The 20,626-nt window shown below is 43.4% G+C and overlaps 1 protein-coding gene across 3 annotated transcripts in view; it reads left to right on the forward strand.

The window, feature by feature from the left end:
* Positions 1-20,626, forward strand: part of DAAM2 (dishevelled associated activator of morphogenesis 2) — a 243,696-nt gene that overhangs the window by 156,954 nt on the left and 66,116 nt on the right. For all 3 annotated transcript variants that reach the window (XM_073338564.2, XM_073338566.2, XM_073338565.2), the window contains exon 6: positions 8,542-8,875. In XM_073338564.2, the coding sequence (XP_073194665.1) occupies positions 8,542-8,875 (334 nt within the window). The remainder of the gene's footprint in view (positions 1-8,541; positions 8,876-20,626) is intronic.

Below are 20,626 nucleotides of genomic sequence, written 5' to 3' on the forward strand. Positions count from 1 at the left end.
GCATGTGTGGAGTTATGAATGTGCCTCCAGGAAAGCATAAGACAAGTTGCATTGTTAGAAACCTGAAGAAGGTCTTTGAAGATAGAGGTGAAAATTGTGGTAATCAGATTCTAGACCACATGGCCTGTAGTACCCTGCGTATATTAGTGAATTAAGGATGGCATGTCCGTCTTAACTCTCGAACTTTGTTGGATTCAAATATTCCTTATCTGGAACAACTCAAAATGCTAAGTATGAAATATCCAAGTCATCTGACATGCACCTGATGTGGGGTTTTCTTTTTGCGATGCATGTAGCTATGAGAATGTAGCAAGATGTTTGATTATACGATGGGTTTGTCTGTGATAGCAGAGGACTCTGATCTAGGGAGGTCCCTTCTAGGCCTGTATTCTTATGTTGGGTTTTTTGTTTGTTTTTTCTGTATAATTGTGTAGTGCACCTTGAAAAATCTAAGGTCCCCTTTTGTTTGCTGGGTGCAGCAATAATGAATAATTACAAGCTGTAATTATAATTACTTTAGAGACTCTTTACATTGGAAAGCGCAGTGTACAGAAAACAGAACCATAACAGGTGTGATCTCAGGAAGCAGAGTGGATTGGTCAAAAAGTTCATGAACATTTCACGTAGGCCTGAGCTTGACTGATGTATCTGCATCGAAACCATGCAGAAGTCAGTTTCCTGGGGCTTCAATACATACCCTGGTGAAGTGTGACAGTTCCATGGTGAATTCTGAAGCCAAAGCTCCAAGTGACACCAAGAGAGGAACCACAAAGGTACTAACTCCCACTGAAATCATCCACCTTTCTGAATGCCACCTCCAAGAGAGTTGGGAACCCAGGTAGATGGCAATTGAGAAGAATCTCTTCCTCATGTGTTCCTGCAAAGCCAAAAGGCTGAGCTTTGCACGTCTGTGCCCTTCATGTTACCGCAAGTTTTTTGTGAACATGAGTTATACAGACGTGTGGATTTAGTAAAGGGTAAAATCGAATGTGATCAGTGCAGTTACACCAGCGATAATTCTGGAGCCAGTTCCAGTTAACCAAATCAAGCAGCTGGGAGCAATGGTTGAAATAGAGGTTGTTTTTTCCCTTTATGCAGAGTTATACAGCTGGCTGGGTGGTGCATGTACGTGCATGCACAGCTTCCTTGAAAGCATCAGGTGTTAGCCTCTATGGGAGGCAGGATGGAGTCATTGATGGACCAGTGGCCTGAGTCATTATGGCAAATCCTAAATCATCTTAACTATAACAGGAAGTCAGTCCTCCCTTGTTAGGATTTGTTTTCTTCCTCCCTCCATGCGGGAAAGCATAGTCCACTCAAAGCTCCTGAAAATGGGACCCTGTGGGAGAGCACAAAAAAGGTGCCTTGTTTGCCATGTCGTCCATAAATCTTTGAGTCCCGCCCCTCGCGCACTCTAATAATCTGCTGTGTATGTCAAGTGGGGGCAGTGTGAGAAAGCAACTAATGCCACGTTATCTCAGGAAAAAACCTGAGTGGGAACTATGTTAATCTGAGCAGAAAGAACCCACTGTTCTTTGCTTTGCTTGATACAGGCCCCATTAAGAATCCACTAGGGTGCTAGCTGCTCGCTTTCCAGGAGCGAAAACAACTTTTATTATGACTCTTGTTCTCTGTTCTGCAGGGATGTGAAGGGAAAATCTAAAAAGCAGACTTGCCTGTGCAGCCTTCCTACAAGGCCCCTCTCTTGAAAGAGCTTGATGATTCTGAGTGCTTCGTGGCACGCTGGGAACTCTGGATTCAGGTTTCAATCCCTCAAGCTTTGGAGTTTTTTGGATCCAGGGTTTTATTTTGGCCCATTAGAGAGGGAGGGAAGGAGGGTCCACTTGCAAAGTCCAGAGCTGGCTCTAGTTTTGGAATCAAGTTCAGGAATGTTCAGGTCTGGGATTTTGGTTTGGGACCCTCTCTAATTATAAATGGAGTAGACACACCAGCAGATAGGAGGCTTCAGATCTGAGATTTAGGAAAGTGAATCTGGATATTGTGATTTGGGCCTATCTTGACTATAAGCCAGACAGGAACACTAACAAACCTAATGCTCCAGGGTACTCAGGGTTTTTCCCAAGTATAGCTACCAATTAGAACTGGTGAAACATCTCCCAGAACATCTATTTGTGTTGCGCTCTGAACGTAAAGGAACTTCTATGCACTCGCATCTTCTTTTTGAGGCAGCAAGCAAATGCAAATGGCCTGTCACTTTAGCCTTTGGTCTTCCTCGGGCTGGGTGAGTGCATGCTCAGGTACTGGATGAGCATGGAGGTTTTAAGTGGAGAAGGGAGACTAACTTATTGACCTGCTGGAATGTTGTTCTCATACTTGTTCATGATTTGAATCCATATTCAACCCCTTGCAATCTGACTTCATCTACTGTAACCCAAAATCCTTTGTGGCAGTTTTGACAGAACTTCGTAGAAAGTGCTGTACTGTGACATACAGCAGCTCCTCTGTGGTGAGTTTCAGGGCAGTGTAGCTGAAAGTGGTGAAATGATTTGGAGGATGTTGTTGGCATCTGAGGACAACCTGCTTGCAAGTGACCATCTAATCTTGACTACCTGTATTCTATTCACACAGCAAAGAACACAATGCAACGGAAACTGACTTCAAGGATAAACAGGAAACATGGCAGCTTGCCACAACTTCCCCACTCTTAAGCCAGGTGCTGGTGGTTCAACCCACATGTCAATAGCTGCTATGATAGAATGTAATCAATCCTTTGCATTGGTGCAGACCTATTTTGGGGCGTATTCAGTGAAATTGACAGACTTTCATCATGTCAATTGAGTACATTCATGGCAGCAAGCTGTGGAGTGAGGCATCTCCATGGACTTGAGTGTCCAGCTCAAACATATATTCACAGCCACCAGTGAGGTTCCTTCTATCCTTCAAGAAGGCCTTTCCAATAAGATCCCACTCCCCAATCTCCTGGGGGGGGGGGGCGGGGGAGAATCTGATCTTTGGCTGAAGACCCTTCCTTTAGCCCACTCACATTTTCAGGGCTTTCTCAACCAGTCTTGTGCTGCTTCAGCTGGGTCTCTCAACAGGCATTATTTAATTTGTTTATAATAATGAGCATCTGCACCAGCATCAATGAACTGTCGCTTAAAGCATTCCCTCTTAAATTGCTGACGGGGCTTGAACCTTGTTTCCCATAGTTAAGCAAAACCAAATTTTGAGTTAAATCAGTGTCTCAACTAATCTCCAATGACTTAATTTGTTAGCTGCCAAACGAGTCTTCTGCCCATGGCCGATCAGCAACCCAATTCCTTCTTTGATAAAAGGATGCAGGGGTGGGGGAGCCACAGCTACATCAGATCCCTTCTGTAAGCAGCTTTGTACATAGGTCTTCAAGATACCAGTCTTTTTAGTTGAATTTGGACATGAATCCCATTTTCCAGGCCACTTCTTTTCATTAGATGCCTGACCAACATGGCAAATGAAAATCAAAACTTGTATCAAATGGACTGAACAGAATCTTCCTGCAGAGGGCACAAGATACTAATGGGGTGCCTTGGTTGCTTACCCATAGGCATCTCTGTAAGAGGAGTCACTGAACCAAGTGTCCCCATCTGGATATGTACTTTATAATACTGTAGAATGGAGTCCCTTTAACTGGTGTGACAGGGTCAGGCCAGATGGCTACAGGAGAGTGTTAGAAGGCAGATGAATTAGTCCCAGATTAAGCAGGTCCATTTTCCCTGGATAAGGTAATGGGCAGTTCCAGAACAAGAAGGAACGTGCTGGAAAAATTCAGGCAGGCAGGCTAATTAGGACACCTGGAGCCAATTAAGAAGCTGCTAGAATCAATTAGGACAGGCTGGCTAATCAGGGCATCTGAGTTTAAAAAGGACCTCACTTCAGTTTGTGGTGTGTGTGCAAGGACCTGGGAGCAAGAGGCACTAGGAGCAGAGAGAGATGGTGTACTGCTGGAGGACTGAGGAGTACAAGCATTATCAGACATCAGGAAGAAGGTCCTGTGGTGAGAATAAAAGTGGTGGGAGGAGGCCATGGGGAAGTAGTCCAGGGAGTTGTAGCTGTCGCACAGCTGTTCCAGGAGGCACTCTAGACAGCTGCATTCCACAGGGCCCTGGGCTGGAACCTGGAGCAGAGGGCTGGCCCGGCTTCCCCCCCAGACCTCCCAACTCCTGATCAGACACAGGGGGAGTTGACCTGGACTGTGGGTTCCACCAGAGGGGAAGGTCTCTGGGCTGTTCCCCGACCCACATGGTGGCTCAGCAGAGACTGTGGGGATTGTTTTTCTTCCTTTTTCCCGTGCTGGCCAGTGATGAGGTTAGCTAAGTGAATGGCAGGTTTAAGTCACTAATAAAAGTGGCCAAACTGAGGACTGCCATGAATCTCTGAGGCAAGCAAATCCGCCAATAAGCGCAGGACCCACCAAGGCAGAGGAGGAACTTTGTCACAACGGGATACCCATCTGTAAAGTTTGAAATGAAACACACCTGCATCTCGGGTATCTTTTGTGAAGCTTAATTCATTAAAGCACTCTGCTTTTAGATGAAAGTGCAATAGACATTTCGTTTATAATAAACCAGTGCATCAGTCTCAGTGCTCAGGAGCAGCCCTACAATAATAAATAAGTGCATGGATCTCAGTAGCAGCTGTATAAAAATAAGCCATTGCATGGATCCCAGTGCTCAGGAACAATCGTTGCATTCAAGAAAATATGTATTGTAAGGAAAGGGATTTTAATTTAAAGTTCCTCAAAGGTTATTACTAGAATCGGTGAGAGAACAGCTTTGCTCTTCATATTTCAGCACTTGAATATGGAAGTGCAGCCACACAGTGAAAATGAAAGTTGATGAGGGGCATGAGAAGTTAACCCACCTTTTTGGAATCTCAGGAGTGTTTTGACTCAAGTTTGAGGGGAAAGGGAGAAGGATCTTATTTAATCTGAATTACCAGCAATAAATGTCATCACTCTTCTGCCCTGCTCCAATGCTATTTTACCCAGTCTTAAAATAAATGGAGGTCGGGTTCTCTTTATTTTGGCTTGGTTTAGCCACATCTCACTCCTGTGTACTTTAGCTGGTCACTAATCTATCCAGCAAATGCAGCCTATTCTGCTTTGAATTTCAGGCAGGGCAGAGGTCCAAGGTTCGTCAGGGTTGTGCATGCCTCCTGATCCAAAGGCCACTGCTGCAGCTAGCCTGGGAAACATCGCCTTGACTGTCAGTAGGGTGGGAACATCCTGCCCTCCCCCCATGCCCCCCCCCGGTTTATGTTTTTTCCATCTTTCCCAAGCTGTGTCATTTCTCACAGTGAGCCTGTAGCACAATCTGTACAGGGATAGGTCTGAGAATAAGACAAGCAGTGGGGAAAATCACTGCCACATAGGCCTTGTCTACATTAGGATGAGAAAAGGAGTACTTGTGGCACCTTAGAGACTAACCAATTTATTTGAGCATGAGCTTTCGTGAGCTACAGCTCACTTCATCGGATGCAATAAATTGGTTAGTCTCTAAGGTGCCACAAGTACTCCTTTTCTTTTTGCGAAAAGAGACTAACACGGCTGTTACTCTGAAACCTGTCATTAGGATGAGAGTTTTGTTGTTAAGCTATGTTTGCTAATATTCAAATTAACATGTTTTAAAACCCTAGTGTAGAACCCTGTTTTTTAACATGAGTTACGCTGGTCAAGATAAAGCCTGCAGGGAGCCTAGGGTTTAATTCAACCAATCTGGCACCTATTTAAAGCACACGCTGCCTTGTCTATGCTGGAACTTTAGAATGTGTTACACAAGACACGTTAACAAACACGTTCTGACATCACACCTTTATAAAACAAGGTCCTCATGTACAACATATGAGGCACGTGGGAGGCTAATTTTGCACACAAATAACACAATGATGAAGGTACTCTTCCCTAGAAATGCGACTGCACGCCTCGTACATGCACAAGCATGTGTGTGCGTGCGCCTATGTGTACACAGATGCACAAAAGCACTAAGCAAACATTATGATGTCAATGGCATTCAGCTTAGGAGCTGAACTCTCCCATCTGTCTCACACCCATGTGGACCACAGAAAAATACAATGAGAATGACATTTAGTTCATGAGCTGGACTCGCACTCACTGTATAGCTTTTCCTGATGACAGGGCACTGAGTGTTTTGAAAAGAGAAGGTGACGATCATAGCTTCATCCTACATCTGATGTCAGCTGAGATTGGGAGGTAGTCCAGTTTACTTCCTATTGAGTAACAGAGATTAGTGTTTTGCTCTCTGGACCAGATAGGATACAGGAAAATCCCAACATTGTTTGAAACTTCGTCGTTAATCAAGGTCTATGATATCAGTCTCTTTCCTGCACCTACCCTTCTGCTGGAGTGACCTCACCCTAGAAATCCTAGTAACGTTTCTCTGCCATTAGATTTATTTGGGTATTGCGCTTGTGAGACTGTCTCTGTGCCTTTCACAAATGATTTGTCACCTGGTCTTCAGAGCTGGGCTGGCAGAGGTACATGAAAGTCACTGACTTTCATGTCTTGCACCAATAGCCAGTGCTCCATCTGGAAGTGGAATTCAGAAACCCTTGACTGACCAGGCTCTGAGTGATTTTCTTGAACCACTGGAGAATGCTTTGTCTCCAGGGCGGGTGTCAGTCTTATTCTCCCCTTAGCCCTGGAGCTATGAGGATGGCAATGCTTTTGCTGCTCGGTTTTGGTAATGAGTTTGGCAAGCCCTTGGATTCACAAAGGAACTTGGAAAGAGTCACCATGAACAAATAGATCTGAAGTAAATGTTAGGACTCAGAGCTGATAATGTGTGTTGTAACATCCTATTCGGGTTAGAACATGGAGAAAATTTCAGGCCTTTCTGGGCCACAACTGGCAAAACATCTAAAAGTGATCATTTCATGGCCATCTGCTAGTCTGCACAAAATAATTTTGGTCTCAGTCCAATTCTCAGTGGACACATGCATGACAGACACAGCACCACCACAGTTGGCCATGACTGCCTAAATTGCAGTCTTGGCAGAGAGGCCAGCAACCGAATGGGTCACAGACCCTGAACTACCCGTTAGTTTTCTTGCAAAGAGTTAGAATAACAAAAAAGGGTGTTTGGTGTCTTACTGAATTCCTAGTGCACTCTGTGTGGTCCTTCCATCTACCTGAGGGGAGAGGGGCTTCTGTTCCCGTGGCTCATATACATAAAGAGGGTAGGATGGTACACCCAAAAGACAAGTAATTTGTGATCAGAGCAGTGTGAAACTTGGCAGTTTTGCTGAGCTGAGTTAATGAAATCCCTCTTCTCATTGTTGGTGCATGTGTGTTTGGCCCCTTCTAAAATTTGCTTTGAAGTTCAGGTCTGAACAAACCTCAGAGTAAAACTCATCTGAAACCACCAAGTTTTGCCTGGTTTCTGCTCAGAACTGTTGGTCCAAGTAAGCTGAAGGTTGGCAAACTGTCTAGTGTATCTGGCCCAACTTTCAGGTGGGCCATGAAATTTCCTGTGTGGTAAAGTGGAGTACCAACCAAAGGACTGGCTGACATATTTCTAATGTAATTGTATACTAATACATAACTGAGGCTCAGGAGTGTTCTTGTGCAAGAGACAAAACAGAAAGCAATGACACACATGCTTGGAACCGCTCAGTGTTCACAAGTTGGACAGGGAACTGAATGGGATCCTGTTCACTTCACTTTGCATAGGACCCCAAAATCTTAAGCCTCCTGAAAACTCTCAGTGAAACTCAGCTAAAACCAATTGGGTGAATGTGTTCCCAGTATTGTTGCACTGACTTCAATGGACTCCGTTAACTTCAGTGGATTAATTCCAGGGATGAACTGATCCATTGTGTTTTTATCTTTGGTTTGAATGAAACTATAGACCCTTCCTTGGGCTTAATCTATGTTGTATCCATCCAGATTGGTGCACGATCTTTATCTGAAACCAGACATGTTTTGCCTGGTTTCATAATGAAAGTTTGACACACAACCCTAGTGATTTGAAAAGTGACCCCAAACTTGGAATAAAATGGTGTTGGAACATGCTGTTCCTTCTGCAAATTCACTGCCCACATTTCTAGTCTATTTGTGTCCTCATGCCAGACCCTGGTGGTATCCATGGCGGCCATTGAGTCTGCTCCCTCCTTAAGAACATCTCCTACCAGCAGAGATCCTACAAGCCATTTTGGGAGTTTTGCCTGATCCAGGATTGTAGGTGTAGGCCCTATAGATTTGCCAGTATGTAGGAATCTTTTCACCGGCCATTGAAATGCAGCAGCCATTGTGGTTGAATGTGGTAGTTATTATACAGTAACACTGTCCAAGCACATAGGACAGGGGAAACAAAAGGTGGGATTTGAAGCAGACACAATGCAATTACCTAAATTGGAAAATGACCGTGACAAGAAGACTGACTGTCTGTGACATGTTGCCTGGAATCATCTGGAGTTCTTTAGGCTACTGACTGCTCTGTTCTTAGCATCATAGTTTCATAGTCTATTAATTTGATGCCTATTGTACAGTTTGCCTTAATTCTGTTTTTCTCCCTTTCCCTTCAGGTTTGTGACCAGGTTTATTGAGCTGGATGGCCTGACCTGTTTGTTGAACTTCCTGAAGAGCATGGACTATGAGACCTCAGAGAGCCGCATACACACATCCGTTATAGGGTGTATTAAGGCACTGATGAACAATTCCCAGGGACGGGCACATGTCCTGGCCCATCCAGAAAGTATCAATATCATCTCCCAGAGCTTACGGACTGAGAACATCAAGACCAAGATCGCTGTGCTGGAGATCCTCGGGGCTGTCTGCCTGGTGCCGGATGGCCATAAGAAGGTCCTACAGGCCATGCTTCACTACCAGGTCTATGCTGCAGAGAGGACAAGATTCCAGGTATAAACACTCAGCCAACAATGCACAGCACCGTGCATCTTGAAAAGGGTGGCTTGTACTTATACACAGTGTACAACATTGTCAAGGCATAAAGTCCATTTTCCTCACCTGGACTTTGGATCAACCAAAGTAGTGTCAGCTCCCCACATAGATTTGTCATACACGTTCTACAGCCAGTCACTGCTATCAATGCTGATTTAAAGCTACTGTGCTTTACCTTAAAACTGAGTCTTGCTGTATTAATGAAAGAATTTCAGTAATCTCACACTCTAACCTAGACTGACATCATCTATTGGGTACCTGATACCATACTGTTTAAGTGCCAATAGCATAAAGGCCCAAGGAGCTTCTGTAATGCTTTTGAGGTCAATTCTGTCATAATGCAGAAAGTATGGAGTAAATGATCTATAACAAAAGCCATTAATAAGCCAACATTTGCCAGTTGTTACTCCACAGTTAGCACAGATATTTCCTGCTCTAAGTATAGAGGTAAAACTCAAAGATAGATCACGGACTTTCTGGTTGTGGGGATTATAAACTGATGCTATGACCTGCATCTTCCTAATGAAACAACCATCCTGATGAGGAGAAACCTTGTGAGCTCTGTGTTAAGCCATGGTTCCTAAACATATTGGCACTGTACTAGTTTACCGTTCTTATAGTACAACCCTATATTCCTTCCATGGGTGAAGTTTCCATTGGGTTTTGCCTGGCTACTATAAGGAGGATAATATACAATTAGGTCCTAGAACCTTGTTTACATCAGCCATTGCCCCGACCTCCCATTTCAGTTTGTGCATAGTCTAAGCTTCAGTGGATCTTAAGCTGCTCTAAATTTGAGATTGTAAAAGTAGTTCAAGCTCCGTGGAAGTTTGCAGCATGCACAGCTGAGTGGGAAGTGGTCACTGGTCACCAACAGCAGCTCATGTGGTTGTTTCTCATCAAGGTGAGTCCCAGTACAGAGGGTCAGGGAGTCAAGTGGCTTACTGCCCAGGTTACACGACTAGGATTCAGGAGACCTGGGTTCTATTTCCCAGCTTTGACGCTGACCTACTCTCTGACTTTAGCCAAGACGCTTCATCTCTCTGTGCTTCTGTTTCCACATCCACCCTTTTTCTTGTCTATTTAGATTGTAAGCTACTCTATGCATTCACTGTCTCACTACGTATTTGTACAGAGCTTAGCATGCTGGGGCCTTGATCTCAGTTGCAGTCTCAGTGTTAACTCAGCCATAATGACAATAGGGAGCTGGGGAGACTAAGACTTCAGCCACAAAAGACCAACGTACCGGTAAGAGGTTGGGAGTCACTGATCCAAAGCATGGAGTTGGGGAATGGAAGCCAAACCAGAGAGTGTACAATGGTTAGTGTACTGTAGTCTGCATGTAAGAAAGAGAGGACAACCTTAAATCTTGCTTGTTTTCTGGTCATTAGCTTAACTGAGGAAGCCTTTCTGAAGCTTGAGGTTGTTTACACTGGAGGCGCTTTGGGGTGACCTCGCGTGTTTGGCAGTAATTCACAGCCCCAGCAACTTTCAATCAGATTTTAATTCTTTGTCCCAACTCGACCAAGCTGATCTGTTGAATAAACCCATATGCTGTAGAAAGCCCAAGTCAACTCGAGGGACTCCTCTGTGTATATCTTTTTATTTGTCTCAAACTGAGTAAATGACTGGGATGATAAATCATTGCTGGGCCAGTGTATGGTAACACATCTCATCTCATCTTGTACAGCTGGGCCTTTGAGAAGTCACATCTAGTGATTCACAGAAGCTCTTGTGAGCCTGGGGGAACTTGCTTACTATCTCATCCATGACTGACCGGAATGCACAAATAATTGCCTTTGTCAAATGTTTTTGCATTCGGGGGCGGGAAGGGGAAGGAAAGAAAAGTGTTTGCTTCCTCTTTTTAAAAACAAACAAACAAACCCCATGTGATTAGCAGCAGGGATATGCTCCTGCTTACTAATTTTGTAAAGCCTGTGTCCAGAAACTGGAATGGCATTTTCCACAGAGTTCTCTCCAACAGGTTGAACCCAAGCAGTTCTCATCTTAACTCTGAAGAAGTCTACAAATACCTACCACTGCCACCCTCCACCTATCTACGTCTCTCAGTGGATCAGTGGCAGCATCCCAAGTGAACATGGTCCATGCTCAGTGAAAGGCAAGGAAGGAAGCTGATGCCACACTTTAAGGTTCTCAGTTAAGAATGCCTGTGACATAAAGCTTCATATTTCATCTGTCAAGTGTGAAGCACTGTTACTCTCTAGTCCTGGCCTTGGCTCAGAGTGGTCTTGCAGTTCCTTGGCAACCAGGCCAAGGAAGAGGGATATGCACGTCTCTGCTCTACTGGGAGATCTGGAGCTTTCACTAAGGGGGTGAGGTGGCTGAGCCCAAGGAGGCACTAGAAAAGCCAGCTTGTGCCTTTTCTGTATGTGCCTGGGAGATAATAGAGGACTGAGTCTGGATTTAATACAATAAAGCAACGACAATGCCCTTTTTGAGCAGCTCTTCACTCTGGGTCTTGGATCTGCAGCTTTATAACCAAGGCTTTGCAAATACTTCACAGCTCCTTTGGCTTCCAAGGACAATTTTGGTGGAAAATGTCTCCTATCACCTGAGCATTTAATAGCATCTCTCAGTGCATGAGTTCTCTGAAGGGTTTAGAGCTTCCTGCTTTAGGTAGATTCCAACCCATTGCTCTCTAATTCCCTTCTCAGAAATTCTCTCTTAGCCTATAAAACCAACTCAGAATTTCCCCAAACATGGATCTGGCATTAACACAATTAAGCCATTAGAATTCTTCCTGAGTAGTGAAAGCTAATCAAAAGCAAACTCTACACAGGAGGAACAGGAGATGCATATTCTGGAGATGCAGAGTGGAAACAAATTGCTCTGGCTCCATTGTTTATGATAATAGATGAAATTGTGGATTGGTCTCATGAAAAGGATGCCTGGAATCCCCCAAAGGCTCTGCTCTGTTTTCACATAGATGATGAGACAATAGGCTATTTAAGGGGACAGCAGATGAGCCAAAGAGGAGGAGGATTTCAGCATCTCAGGCTTGGAAGCTGACAGAAATGGGACTATTGGGCCCATAGAAAGTGGGGAAGATTGAGCTTCTCTGGAACTTGGCCTGAGCTCAGTCTTTGATATAGATTCTAAGGCCAGAAAGGACCACTCTGATAATCTTCTAGTCTAACCTCCTGCATAACACAGGCCATAGAACTTCCCTGAAGTAATTCCTGTTTGAACTAGAGCACATCTTTTAGAAAACCTCTCACTGGTGTGTCTTACAGAGTAACTTAAAGATGAAAAAGATCTAAAACTCTGGCATTCTCATTAGATTTTGTTTTGCTTTAGAATGGAATTTTCTGCTGGTGAAAGGTGCTGGGTTGACAGCTCTAGATGGGAACAGAGGGAAAGTTGCAATACACACAGCAGCTGTGCAAGCCTTGACTCACTGCCTCACTACTGTGCTTCAACCCTCACCTCCTGGGACTAGCTAGTGAAAGGATGAGAGAGGAGTTCAGTCTTCATGGGCTATTTATTTTGTAGGATAAATAAATAGCCCATGAGGGTTGCCACTTGTGATGGCATGTTGAGTCATATAGAAACCTGGGATTGGACTGAGACCTGACAATTCATTTCACACAAGGTATCAGATGGTTCTCACCTTTTGGCCAGTACTGACTCAAGTTAGATGGAGACCAGTGACGTAGAGGTGAAAAGTTCCATGTGCCTTTCCCACTCCCCTGAGCCATTTAGTCCCTCCCTCTTTGACTTTTCGTGGATTCCTTGTAAGAACAAACAACACTCATCACTAATTAATGAAGACCATGAACTATAGTCGGTGACTCTGAGAGTGGCCTTTCCCTCCCACTCCAGAACATGTGCTTTCCCCCAGTCACCATCCTGACAGCAGTGATACATAATTCCCTGTTTCCCCTTGCCCCTTTTGTTGCTGCCTGATCCCTCCTCTTGTTGAAATCCTTGTGCTCCATCTCAGCTGCTCACTGATTCTGGATTTAGCATTTTTCCCAATAGCACCAGCAATGAACGTCAGAATTTCTCTTTCTCTCTCCCCTTGGATCTTCTTTGGCAACCTCTCTCAATAGCAGATGATGCAAGGAGTCAGTGAGTAAATGTGAGACAGCTGTTGCTTGAACCATTTTCTCCCAGAGAACTGTGAGAGTTTTATTTTCCCTTCTCCCTGTTTCTTTTCTTGTCTTGGTGGAATTCCTAAATGGTTTTTCTCCTTCTCCCTCCCCCCACTTCCTCACAAGAATGAGGAAGTGAGGGTCAGCTTTATTTATTGGCAGCTGTCTAAAACTTAAGCCTCTGCATAACTCACTACTGACAGCTTCAGATTGGAGCACTGATTAGTTCCCACTTGCATGTGCCTAAGTGACATGGATTAGTGTGTGGAAATCACACATTTAACTCTGAACCAAAGAACATTGTATTCTCCTTGTTACAGGTTGCTGCTCAGTCTTAAGTCATCTCTGGTCTTCCAGGCATGACTTACTACCCGGAATGCCTACTATAGTACAACACAGACTTCAACAAATGAAGAAGTAGCAGGGAGATTACAAAGGGAAAGTTGCTACTTTGGGCCAATTTCTTACTTTAGGTTACGTTGCTGTAACCAAAGTACTTTGGTTATGTTGCTATAACTCTTTTGACTTGAATAGAATTGATCCTGTTTTATACCAGTGGAACTAAGATCAGAATCCAAACCATTGTCTGGACCCAACTGTTGTAACTCCATTGAAATCAGTGTAGCTGCACCAGTTTACACCAAATGAGGATCTGGCTCCACCACTATAAATTCTACTGAAATTCATTTGTGGAGATGGATTATTTTATGGGACCTTGTAGAAAATATAGACAATTCTTTTGCTAAATCTAGGGGTTAGTGTGCTAAATTGGAAAAGTTCACACTTGGGTCCTACTGGAAACTACAGTCTGAATTACTGCCTCTTCATAACCAAGCCATCATTCCATCTACAATGGGTCTGACTCTGACCTCACACTGGTACTAATCTGGTGTAACACTCACGGACTTCAGTGGAGTAATTCCTGATTTGATTTTTGGAACAAATTGGTCCTGGTGACTTCGGTTTAATTTATCAGATGGTATTCATCTATGAGTTTTTCGAAAGAACTCAAATATGAAATTGAAGAACTACTAACTGTGGTATGTAACCTATCACTTAAATCAGCTTCTGTACCAGATAACTGGAGGATAGTTAATGTGATACCAATTTTTAAAAACGGCTCCAGATACAATCTTGCTAGTAAGCCTAACTTCAGTGCCAGTTTCAAGCATTTTGCCTATCAGACACATGGATGAACACTATTTATTTGTTGGTGAAGGAGTCAACACAGGTTTTGTAAAGGGAAATTATGCCTCCTCAATCTATTTGAATTCTCTGAGGGGTCAAAAACCATGTGGACAAGAGTGATCAAGTGGATATAATGTACTTGGCCTTTCAGAAAGCCTTTGACAAAGTCCCTCACCAAGGGCTCTTAAGCAAACTAAGCAGTCATGGAATAAGAGGGAAGGTCCTCTCATGGATTGGTAACTGGTTAAAAGATAGGAAACAGAGGGTAGGAATAAATGGTCAATTTTCACAATGACGAGAGGTAAATAGTGGTATCCCCAAGGGATCTGTGTGGGGGCCAGTGTTTTTCAACATATTCATAAATTATCTGGAAAAAGGGGTAAACAGCAAGGTGCTAAAGTTTGCAGATGATACAAAATTATTCAAGATAGTTGAGTCCAAAGCCGACTGCAAAAAGTTACCAAGGAATGTCACAAAACTTGGTGACTGGGCAACAAAATGGCAGATGAAATTCAATGCTGATAAATGCAAAGTAATGCACATTGGAAAACATAATCCCAACTGTACTTACAAATTGATCGTGTCTAAATTAGCTGTTTCCAGTCAAGCAAGAGATCTTGGAGTCATTGTGGATAGTTCTCTGAAAGCATCTGCTCAGTGTATAGTGGCAGTCAAAAAAGCTAACCATGTTAGGAACTATTTGGAAGGGCATAGATAAGAAGTAACTATCATAATGCTACTATATAAATCCATGGTATGCCCAGATCTTGCCTATTGCATGCAGTTCTGATTGTCCATTTGAAAAAAGATCTATAGAAATGGAATAGATACAGAGAAAGGCAATGCAAATATTTAGGGGTATGCAACAGCTTCCATATGAGGAGAGATTAAAAAGAGTGGGACTAGTCAACTTGGAAAAGAGACAACTAATGCGGGATATAATAGAAATCTTTAAAATCATGAACGGTGTGGAGAAAGTGAATAAGACAGTGTTTTTGTTTTTTAGCCATTTACATAACACAAGAGTCAGCTAATGAAATTAATAGGCAGCAGCTTTAAAACAAACAAAAGGAAGTATTTCTTAACACAGTTCACAATCAAGCTGTGGAACTTGTTGCCAGAGGATGTTGTGAAGGCCAAAAGTATAACTGGATTCAGAGAAGAACTAGAGAAGTCCATCAATGACTATTAGCCAAGATGGGTAGGAATGCAACCTCATGCTCTTAGTGTCCCCATGCCCCAAACTGTCAGATGCTGGGACTGGATGACAGGGAATGGCTCACTGAATGATTACCGAAAAGAAAAGGAGTACTTGTGGCACCTTAGAGACTGACCAATTTATTAGAGCATAAGCTTTCGTGAGCTACAGCTCACTTCCTCAGATGCATATCGTGGAAACTGCAGCAGGCTTTATATATACACAGAGAATGATTACCTGTTCTGTTTATTCCCTTGGAAGCATCTGGCATTTGGCCACTGTCGGAAGACAGGATACTGGGCTAAGTGAATCACTGGTCTGACCCAGTATGGCCATTCTGATATTTTTACACTAGTCTTAGAGGAGAATCAGCCAGCATATCTCCAGATTTCACCCTTCTGATGCTCTCCACTGCTAAGACTTCAGTCTTGACTCCAGTCATCTTATTTCACTGTTGCAACCTCCTCCCTTCCAGCTTCCCCCATCTTCCAACCCTGCAGCTTGACCAGAATGCCACTGTCAAGATCATCTTCCTCTTGCCAGATGCATCACTGTTTTTCTCACTCCTTTTACTGCTAATAGTTAGTTTCTCCTTTTCAATTTTTTTTTACCAACCTTTATCTCTTGTTTCCTTCAGTATACCCTTCCCACTTCCTCATGTTTGCCCCAGCTTTTTTCCTGAGCTGAGCGGTCCGATTTGCCCATTCTGTACCTTCTTTCATGCTTTCCTTTATGCCTGAACCATTTTTTATTAAGATATGACAAGCCCCCTCTTTTCCTCTTTTATAATGCTCCTGAAACACAACCAGCATTGGGAAGTATTCCACCTCTAATGTCCACACTCTGCGGGACTGGGTCTCTTCCAGTTTGTGAGATGCTGCAGCCTCTTGTGCCAGTTAGGTGGAGGTTTTCAAAACCACCTAGGCAATCTGGACACCCAATACCCATTAAAATTAATGGCAGTTAAGCAATCTAACCATCTAGGTGACTTTGAAAATCTCAGGCTTAGTCTGCAAGTTCCTCCAGGGAGAGTTTATTAGCTTCATCTGGGTCACTGGCATGGGCAGAGCACCACCAGTGCTCTCTATGAGAACCAACTGATTTATCCTAGTAGAGCAGACATGAATAAATGCAGTGCACACCTAAGGGGACAGAGGTCGTACTAAAATATCACACTAATAGTAATAAATATAAATGCATCTATTTAACACTCGGGTTTGGGCTGTGGAACCCCTATCTAGTTTCTTAGTTTGCTCATCTTTGCCCATAGTGTACGGTGGCAAATGTTTTGTCTCCTCCCTGTTCCCGGCTGAACATGCCTCTGCTCCAGCCAGTTCCTCTTTAGAACATGCTTCTTCCACCACCCCACAAACTTGTTCCATAAAAGAAGAAGAAAAAGAAAATGTGGAAAATAAAGCGACAAACACTCTGAACAAAGATCAAGAATTAACCAGACAAATTTTAAACTTCACTGCTTGGTTTCTTTCCTTTCTCCTGCATTCAGTTCCACTAGCGGATGCTATTTCTATTTGGTCTCTGACTCATTGTGTGACCATGGGTGAGTCACTTAACCCCTCAATGCCTCAGTTTCCCCCTCTATAAGATAGAGATAATGGCACAGACTTACCTTTGAGATCTGTCAGTATGCACAGCACTTATTCAAAGTGCTCATTTATACATTGCCTTATTTATATCTGATTCTCTTTGAGGCAAGGATCCTATTATTGTTCTATAACTCTTCCATAATGTGCCCAGTGCACTGCTGGCACTAATAATTATGGTTGCCATCTTCCAAGGTTTTTCTAGGGGAACAAACTCATTGTGTCAGGGCATTGTAACATTTGTGCATCTTAACAACACGCTCATGCTTTGATTCAGTCTTATCATTTTGCAAAGTGGTGATGCCACTCTGGCCTGGGAAGATATTTTAGGACACACTAATGTCCTTCATGTCTGGCTTTACATCTGACAGACCTGTCAAAATGCTAAGAGTCACCCTGCTTTCAGTTCTGAGTGAATCCTATTGTCAGATATAGGCCAGTGCTTCTCTCTTTACTAAAGCAACTGTTGGTGATTCCAGGCCACCTGGACTTATGCTCTCAAGCCATAATACACTAAGTTACACTCCAGGACTTTCACTGTGTGGTAATGGAGTCCATATAGGACATTATTACTCAGCAATCTTGTGCTCTGTAGATTTGCACCTTGCCTGGCTGAGCAGTAACTCACAATGCAGAGAAGCCCTTAGATTTACTGTGACCTGGGAGATGTTGTGTTAACAAGTGTCTCCCTGGGTGATGAGAGCTGTTGTGCAGTCACTGTCTAGAATCACAAGAGTAGAAGCAGTATCTGGTTTTCATGTTTAGTATCACTAGAAGCATTGAGGTGAAGGAATATAGGCAGCTCAGTCTTCTTCCTAAATTTAGCCTTTTCAACTGGCGTTCCTTCCAGAACCCTATTGCCTGGCTTGTATTAAATACTAGCAGTATGGAACAGGGCCCATAGAAGGAGATTTGAGCAATCTGAGATTACACCACAAAGGGACTAAAAAGAAGTAAATTAAAAAGTAGAATCCTTTATTCCCATTTGACTTGCTTCCACCCCTCAGAGCTCATCCAAACCGCTTTGAGGTTTGCTGCTTACTAAAGGAACCTTCTTGGATGTCAGAGATGAGGAATAATAAGATTAAGCAAAAACTTTCCTCGCTTAACTAGTAAGAAAAACTTTTATAACCATAAAATCAATTAGTACACAGAGATGTGGTGAAATCTTCACAGGAAATGTTCAAGTCAAGACTTGAGCATCAGCCACTCCAGAAGGGTTAGGGATATTGGAGAACTGCCACACCATGTGGGGTAGAGACTATGACCCTTTAAGGACTTCATGACTTTATAGTGCTCCCTTCTAGATCAAAGTGATGGCAGAGGATACAATGCTGCTTACCTCACTCAGCGTTTTTGTTTCTGTTACCCTACAGTCTCCTCTGCCCTGCCCTGCCCTGCCCTGACTACTTTTCATATCCTATTCCCAGCTCCATTGCAGGAAAGGGACCGAGAACTTTAGCAGATGTCCTTCGAGCTGGATGGCTAGTGGGTCTGGATGTATAAATGATACTTTATAAATCTTAACATTGTCTGTCTCTCATACATGTCCTTATCAAACCACAAAAATATATTGTAGACATGGATGAGCTGCTCTAGCTCAGCGATGTCTTCTCCAAATAATTGATGTTTCTTGACTTTGAACAAAGGGAATTCTGACTGAGGCAGGTTTGTGCAAAGTTTGGGGGAAAACAAAACAAAAAACTTACTTTTTGGAGCTGCTGTTTTAATGGCTGGGGAAATCCTGCCCACGTCATTCCAGAGACCTAAGGCTTTGGATTTCAATTTCAAAATCTTGGCACAAAAGCTGAAGTAACAGAATTAAATTCTCTCTGCTGTTTCTCCTCTGCTTTTTGGCCAACTCAGGAACTTTGGGTTTTTTGGGTGTGTTTGAAGACTGGTGCCCATTTATGGTGAATAGAGAGCAGGGGTGGGTGTCGGGTGTCCACTTGAGCAATGGGAAGACATTGTAGTTGTTGGATGATCAAATGCCGGGGGCAGAGGTGCTTGCAGCTGGCACAGAAGACAAAGCTCAGACTTACTCGGCCCACTGAGCTGTTGAGAAAATTCTGACTGTAGAAGGGGCTTAGACATTCAAGCATGTAGTAACATGGAGGTGTATATGCTACGTTCAGTTACAGAAAAAGATCCCAGAGAGTCCTAGGCTGGATCAGAAAGGTGTATAATAAATAAGAAAAGGGTTTTAGACCATTATACAAGGCATGGATTATGTGACACCTTATCTCCATAGGGATGTACTTTTCTGGAGGTGGCCACATTACACCTATTAAACTGATCACAGGCATGGAGGGACTTGGCTAGGAATGAACAGCTTTCAGTAGCCAGGGTCCAAAAGCCACTAAGTAAAAAATGAACTTCCTTACTCAATATCTCTGCTCCGTGTGTGTATTTTAGCCATACCTGCAGAATGCATTACATTAGCATGTTTTAGTCCTATTCTCCCTGTACAGCCAAAATACCTTTAGAAGACTGAGCAGGATTGCATTCTCCCTAGTGCATAAGCAGCACAATTGTCAACTGAATTCTGATTGTGGGGCTTTTGTTTAGTGTTGGTGATGTGAGAGGCAGAAGCTGGACAACGTAGTTATCTTCCATGTGGAATTTGCAGCTTTGACAGAAGAATCATTTTTGGATTTACAAGCGGAGCACACGTGACCTGGAATCAGTGGGAAAGGATACATATAGAATGACACAAGTCACTTATGACACTAATCAGTTTTTAAGGGGGCCTCTGCAGCATGAGTTCAAATGGAGTTGAGCCTAACGAGGCTGCAGGGGGCATTTGGCACCAAAACACATTAACTGTGTTTTGTTTTAATTCTTCCCTGCCTCATAATAACATCTCTTGGTACTTCCAAGCCCACTGGTGATATCCCAGAATCCATCATTCTGCATCATAAATACCGGATGCCATGACAGTGATGTGCTCTGGGATATTGCCTGCAAAGCAGGAAGATTTAATAAAGATTAGCTCAAAGATATTTGAGTGCCAAATGCTTCTGTAGCTTGTTTAGTGGGGAACATCAGCATGGAAATCTGGGTTTAACTCCACTTCCACTTCAGCTCTGCAGCTCACCTCTAAGCTCTAAAGAGTTTGCAGCTGAGTGACCACAGGGGCTCTTCCTGTTGTGTACAAATACATAAAAGAAGCTCATAAAGACTTGAGCAAAAATCTGCCTTATGTCAACTAAACAGAACCCAAGGAACAAATGGAAACCAAAACACCTCCAAGGTCTAGGTGCAATGATACGCTTCCAGAGGTGGCTCTCCCCAGAGGGTAGTTAATGTTTGGGATTCTCTATCCCCTGAGGCACTGGCAGAATCCACTGTGCTAGACTCAAGAAAAGAATGGAAAATTACATGGATGCCACTGGTATAAATGGGCCAAGATGCATTAACCGTGGAGATTCTGTCTTGCACATACAGCGTTAAACTGACTGGAAGATCTGGGCTAGGGAAAGTCCTCTTACTGCTGCCATATGGATCATATTGACCGGGACTTTAATGGGAAAGGGTGGCAGGGATTTGCTTTCCTCCAAAGCACTAGGCAGGGATTCTCCATCAGGATCAAGTGGACATTTTATTA

Source organism: Lepidochelys kempii, chromosome 3 (assembly GCF_965140285.1).
Source record: "Lepidochelys kempii isolate rLepKem1 chromosome 3, rLepKem1.hap1, whole genome shotgun sequence".
Lineage (NCBI taxonomy): Eukaryota > Metazoa > Chordata > Testudines > Cheloniidae > Lepidochelys > Lepidochelys kempii.